The 6960-nt window shown below is 44.3% G+C and overlaps 1 protein-coding gene across 5 annotated transcripts in view; it reads left to right on the top strand.

The window, feature by feature from the left end:
* Positions 1-3617, top strand: part of ctxn2 (cortexin 2) — a 9940-nt gene extending 6323 nt beyond the window's left edge. For all 5 annotated transcript variants that reach the window (XM_048617197.1, XM_048617194.1, XM_048617195.1 and 2 more), the window contains one exon: positions 2735-3617. In XM_048617197.1, the coding sequence (XP_048473154.1) occupies positions 2791-3036 (246 nt within the window). In that variant the 5' untranslated portion in view covers positions 2735-2790 and the 3' untranslated portion in view covers positions 3037-3617. The remainder of the gene's footprint in view (positions 1-2734) is intronic.
* Positions 3618-6960: the final 3343 nt, after the last annotated feature.

Genomic DNA, 6960 nt, shown 5'->3' with positions numbered 1-6960 from the left:
CTCCCTCCCTTCTTCCGCCGTCTCCCTCCCTCCCTTCTTCCGCCGTCTCACTCCCTCCCTTCTTCCGCCGTCTCACTCCCTCCCTTCTTCCGCCGTCTCACTCGTTTCTCTGTCTCTTTCCCTGTCTCCATCTCTCTCTCCTTATACCCTCTTTATTTCTCTCCTTTTCTTGTCACAACTCCTCTATTCCTCCTTATCTCCCGCCCTCTCTCCTCACACCCTCTCTGTTTTTCTCTATCTTACTCCCTTTCTCCTCACTCCTTTGTATGACAAAGAGAGCAGCAGAGGGGAGTGTGGGAAGGGGGAGTGTGGACAGGTGAGGGAGAAGCAATGAGTGTGGGTGAGTGTGGGTGAGTGTGGGTGAGTGTGGGTGAGTGTGGGTGAGTGTGGGTGAGTGTGGGACTGAGTGGTAAAGGGAAGAAGGGAGGGCCAAGGGAGTGAGGGAGGTAGGGATTAAGGAGGGGTAGTGAGAGGGAGTCTTGCACCCCCAGAGTAGGGAGGGGGTGGGAGGGAATGGAGGAGAGGGGAACCCTCAGGCTGAGGGAGGGGGATGAAGGCTCTTTCCCTCCCCCTGGGGGAAGGGTCTCACATCCACGGATCCCGATTGGCAACAAGTTCCCATGACCGGACCCGGAGCCAGAACGTAACCCCCCCCCCCCCCCCCCCCCCCCCCCCCCCCCCCCCCCCCCCACCATCCGCCTGCATCCTCCTCACCTCCCATCTCCCCCTCCTCTTCCCTCCACCCACTCCATCACACCCATCCCTTCCCACTGCATCACCCCTCGCAACCCCCACAACTCCAAGGTTTTGGAGTAGATTTGTAGCTCGGGTTGTGGGTGTTGAGGTTGGTTGGCTCGCCAAGCTGGTTTCTTGTTCTGCAGACGTTTCATTACCATGCTGGGTAACATCCTCAGTGCAGCCTCTGATGAAGTGTCGGTGTGTTTTCCCGCCTGGGTTTTAAACTCTGGTGTCTATTAATAAACACATTGAACTCAACCCCGTATACATTCCACTACGGAGGAAACCCGGAAGTGAGGCAATCCATCGCAATGGACCCCAGAGTTTAAAAACCAGGCGGGAAAACACACTGACACTTCATCAGAGGCTGCACTGATGATGTTACCAAGCACGCTAACGAAACGTCTGCGAAACAACCAACCAGCTCAGCGAGCCAACCAACCTCAACACCCACAACTCCCTCACCTTCTCTAGCAATCCCCCCATTCCTCTCCATCACCCCCGTCCCTCTTTCTCCATCATCCCTTTAACTCCCTCCCTCTGCATTACCCCCTCCCTATTCATCACCATCCCCAACCCTCCTTCTCCTGTTCCGCTCTATCCCCTCCCCACCTCCATCACCCTTGGAATCAGGCAGATTCCTGTCTAACTGAGTGGGAGAGATAAACACTTTGTTCCTGGTTGCAATCTGATTTAAGTTAACCCTCCAGCACCCTTACCGTCTGCTCTTTTTTCCCCATTTGCACTGTTCCACATTCTTTCCCTGTCCCCATGCTCAATCATTCTCCCACCTCTACTTCCATCCCTACCCTAAACCTTGCCCTCCCCACCTCCCCAGTGCCAGCTCTGCCCCATCAATGCCCCAACCTATCTTCTTCCTCTGCCCCACCTCACTCTGTACTACTGCCCCTCCATGCTCCTGTCCCCCATTCCTGCCCTTTTAGCTGCCCCTCCCCCTCTACTGGCCCTGCAGATTCCAATTTCCCCCTTCCTCATTCCTTCTGCTCCTCAGACACTCCTAGTTGCCATTTCCCAGGTGCAGGAAGCTGGGATCACTGCATCTCAGAGTTTCACACATTCCTTCACTGACTGTGGGAAGTTATGGTCTTCAACAACCCCTTTACCAGGATGGGGTGTTCATTCATGCTGCAGTTTAAACCTTGGCCACTCAAAGGCAACCCTCCCAATGTTACCTTTTCCTGGAGTCAGTGTTTAATAAGCTGAACATTCCCAGTTGCGTTCCACACACTGAGTGTGTGTCGTATATCAATAGAACAGAGAGCACTTCACACAGAAAATGCTGCAAACATTCAGGCAGAGAGAGGGGCATGGTTCATGTTTCAGAATTCAGAATATCTAGCGGGTTAACCGTATATTTCTCTCCACAGATGGTGCCTGATCTGCTGAGTATTTCTAGAATCTTACCCTTTGGTTCTGGACTTCCATCATCTGCAGGTTTTTTCCTTATCCTTTCATGAGATGTGGGAATTGCTGGCAAGTCCAGAATTTATTTCCCATCCCTAACCTGACCAGAAAAGGTGTCTTCTCAACAACAGGGCCTTCCATGGCCACTTCAGAGGGAACCTAAGAGCCGTCCACATTGCTGTGGGTCTGGAGTTACATGTAGGCCAGATGGCAGTTTCCTTCCCTAAACAAAATGAGTGAACAGGGGGGATGGGTTTTTACAAAAAAATGATGGTAGTTATTATGGTCATTATCACTGAGATATAGTCCAGATTTTAAATTCTACCAGCTGCAGTGGTGGGATTTGAATCTACTTTCCCAGACTATTTAATCTGGGCATCTAGACTTAGGCTAATAGGAAAGGTTTACAGGGATATGGGCCAAACGCAGGCAAATGGGACTAGTTTAGTTTGGGGGAACTTGTTTGGCATGGATGAGTTAGACTGAAGGTTTCTGTGCTGTATTACTCTATGACTCTACCACTATGCTCATGCTACTTCTAACCATTTTTTTTCTCGAATTTTGTCTTTAGATTTAATGGTGATGATGCTAATTTTTAGAAGACAGTAAGGACACAATCCTGTGACAATGAACAATAATCACTATAACAGTTCCCTGGGTATCGGTACAGGCAACACCATACACTCCTACCCACTCACCTTGGAGCAAAAAACTGCATTTGCTTTTGTGGGTATGTTATTCATTTTCCTGGGACTTCTCATTGTGCGATGTTTCCGAATCCTCCTGGACCCTTACAGCAGTATGTCATCCTTAACATGGGCAGATGGGATGGATGGACTAGAGAAGGGCACCTTCGAGTATGCCCTGGCATGAAGTCAGCAGGAATGTCTTGGAGCTCTGGACCAAGTCTCTATGTTGGGGTATAAGTGCATAGACCTCCAATGGTGGCACTGAGGGGCCTGTGGAAAGATGTTGGCACTATCAAACAGTTGATGTGCCAAGGACTTGCCATCCCTGCTTGGTTGAAGTGACATGTTCTACTGCAGATTTAATTAATAATTGTACACACCATAGTGTCAAAATATCAGAATCTGTAACAACAAAGATCTTCCTTTCGGGTTTGATAGTTGGCTGCAGAGTGTTGTTGAATGATTTGGTTCAGGAGAGATGTTTATTCTAAATTGTTCTACGTCATGAATGACCAGGTACAGTTTTATAAATGAGGACATTGGGAGTGTTTTAACATATGAAATTTGCATTATAGATCAGCTAAATTCTAGGGCCTGAGTAACATTATCTGGACATATGGTGATGACCATAGCAAGTTATATTATGTTAATTAAGTTATGAATCCAAGTAATTGTGGGTTAGACACTGCCAGCTGTACTACAGCATATTCTGTGTGCAGATATTTGTAAGCTGATTAATCAGCTGTATGTAATCCAGTATTTCAAATGTACATCCATGGTGTTCATTAAATTAATGTTACTCCAGTCTCCCTGATTTGCATGATCTATCCAGTTGTATAGGAACGTAGGATTTAGGAGCAGGAGTAGGCCATTGAGCCCTTCATACCTGTTGCACCATTCATTGCAATCATTGGTTCATCTGGTTATGGTCTCAGTATCACTAGCTCTCCAGTCCCCACCCCACACACCTTATCTATCAGAAATCCATCTAACTCTGCGCCTGAATAAATTCAATGATTTACCTTCCACTGCTTTGTGAATTCCAGAGACTCTCAATCCTCTGAGAGAGAAAACAGAATATCCTCATTGCCACCTTAAAAGGGAAACCTTTTTCTCAAACTGTGTCTCATTTGTAGTCTCCCCAACAATAGGAAACATCCTCTAAGTGCCCACACTACCCAGTCCATGCACACTGTTAAATGTTTCAAAATATCACTAATTCTTATAAATAAAATAACCCTCACAATCTCCACAATGGATGATCTTGTACATTTTGTGTACATTTATAACTTTCTGGCACATTGAGAGTGAACCAGGTATCTACGTTAGCTCACTTGTACTCAGCTTCCTAATGGCAAATGGTGCTTTTCAAGTTTATTTATTAATGAGGGAGTGATGCTGGCAAATGCAATCATTAATAAGAAGCAGCCAGTTAAAGTTGAAGGTAAACCTAAAGTCAGGGCAATTTAAAATTGTGGCTGCATTCATCTCCGATTTAGAAATTCAGTCTTTGATGGATTTTTAAGATTAAATCCTTCCGAACAGATGCAAGAATTTGTCAAGCCGTGGACACTGAGATATTGTGACAGTTGGGCTGGTTTCCATCTTGAGGTGGGAAGTCTTCAAAGTGACCTTGGATTTATTCCTCAACTACCTCCAGCAGAAACAGATTAATTTATCACATTGCTAATTGTGGGATCCTGCTGTGTGGACATTGGCTTAGAAAGCAGCAGAGTGAGTATATATTTCAAAAAAACCACCTGTGATATGCTTTGGGACCTCCTGAGGAAATGCAAAGTCAGTTCTTTCTTTTGATGCAGCATCAATTTTGGGATTCATTGAGTTAATTCTGACAATCTTTTTGTCTTAAAGACTTTGGAAAACAATGCAAATTTTTTTAAAATAGGGAATTAAAAATAGATAATGGTCAATATGTTATTATCAGAGAAGATTATTGATGTAAAGAGTATAAATTGAATCAAGAGCCAGCACAGTATGTAGAGAAATAGGGTGGGAAGATTATATATTTCATTATATAAAATCAGTCAAAGAGAAGCCAAATGGCTTTTCTCTATTGTGAAACTTCCTTCATTCAAACAAACAGCATGATGTGTTTCCTACAGTATAGTTTTGTAAAAATTACAGTTAAAACCACAACTTAATGCCAATTTGTGTGTCATGTGGCCGGGGTTGGAGGGTTTGATCTATGGGGACCCTATCTAACCCCAGAAAACCCCTAGATGTACCATACTTCCAATAATGGGACTTAACTGTGTGCAAATTGGCAGCCAATGCATCTACTGTACAGTCAATGTTCCTACTCTCTACAGAACCGATGTTTGTAATTGGCTATAAAAATGAGAGACAGATTTTAATCAGTATGGGAATCAAGAGCTATATGGAAAAGGCAGAAGAATGGAGTTGAGGATGACCAACTCAGTGATGATCTCAATGAAATTCAGAGCAAACTTGATGGGCTGAATGGCCTACTTCTGCTCCTACATTTTATAAGATCATAGGTTCATAAGATATAGAGGCAGAATTAGGCCATTCGGCCCATCAAATTCTGCTCTGCCATTCTATCATGACTGATATGCTCCTCACCCCCATTTTCCTGCCTTCTCCTCATAAACTTTTTACACATTAGAAATTAAAACCTGCCTGACTCCTCCTTATATTTACTCACTGTCCCAGCATCCACTGCACTTTGGGACCACTACCCTTTATCCTCAAACTATGAGCTGTCGTCCTAGAATGCCCCACAAAAGGAAGCATCTGCTCCATGTCTATTTTATCTATACCTTTTATCACCTTGAATACCTCAATTTGATCTCCCCTCATTCTTCTAAATTCCAGACAGTATAGGCCTAACTTGTTCAATCTGTCTTCATGCGACAAACCCCTCATCTCTGGGATCGATCTAGTGAACCTCCTCTCAACTGCCTCCAATACCACCACATCTTTCCTCAAATAAGGGGACCAAAACTGTGCGCAATACTCCAGGTGTGGTCTCACCAATGCCTTGTATAGTTGCAACAATACTTCCTTACCTTTATATTCTGTTCCTTTAGCTATAAAAGCCAACATTCCATTCGGTTTCTTTATTATCTACTGTACCTGCATGCTAGTTTTCTGTGACTCATGAACAAGGACACCCAGATCCCTCTGCACCAGAGCACCCCAAAGTCTCTCCCCATTTAGATAATAGGTCACCTTCCCATTTTTCCGAACAAAGTGCATGACCTCCCACTTATCCCCGTTAAACTCCGTCTGCCACATTTTGGCCCACTCTCCTAACCTATCAATATCCATTTGTAAGGTTCTTACTTCCTCAATTTGCTGTCCCGCCTATTTTTTGTGTTTTCTGTAAATTTAGCTACAGAGCCTTCTATCCCTGTTTCCAAGTCGTTAATGTAGATTGTAAATAGCTGGGGTCCAAGGACTGAACCCTGTGGCATCCCACTCGTTTACTTCATGCCATCCAGAAAAACACCCATTTATCCCAACTCTCTGTCTTTTGTCCATCAGCCAGTCACCTATCCAAGCTAATAAATTACCCCTAATCCCATATGATCCAACCTTGTGAATTAATCTTTTGTGTGGTACCTTATCAAATGCCTTGCGGAAGTCCAGATATATTACATCTACAGTGTCCCCATTATCCACTTTGCTTGTTACATCTTTGAGGAACTCTAGCAAATTAAACATAATTTGCTCTTCATAAAACCATGCTGACTCTGATGGATAGTGTTTTGACTTTCCAAATTTCCTGATATTGCTTCCTTTATAATTGATTCTGACACTTTGCCAACAACAGATGTTAAACTAATCGGTCTATAATTTCCAGCATATTGCTTCCTTGCCTTTTTGAATAATTACATTAGCATTTTTCCAATCCACTGGAACCATTCCTGTGTCCAGGGAATTTTGGAATATTGTAACCAATGGATCCACTGCTTCCTTTAATACCCAAGGATGTAGACCATCAGGCCTGGGGGAACTTGTCTGCCCTAAATCCTAATAGTTTGCTGAGTACCTTTTCCCTATCGATATTGATTTTTCTAAGTTCTAACCTTTCTATTGCCTCTGACTTGCTTGTTCCAATAGG

This window comes from Rhincodon typus, chromosome 36, assembly GCF_021869965.1.
Source record: "Rhincodon typus isolate 14 chromosome 36, sRhiTyp1.1, whole genome shotgun sequence".
Classification (NCBI taxonomy): Eukaryota; Metazoa; Chordata; class Chondrichthyes; order Orectolobiformes; family Rhincodontidae; genus Rhincodon; species Rhincodon typus.
Note: the sequence above shows the minus strand (reverse complement) of the source record. Positions and strands in the feature narration are given on the sequence as shown.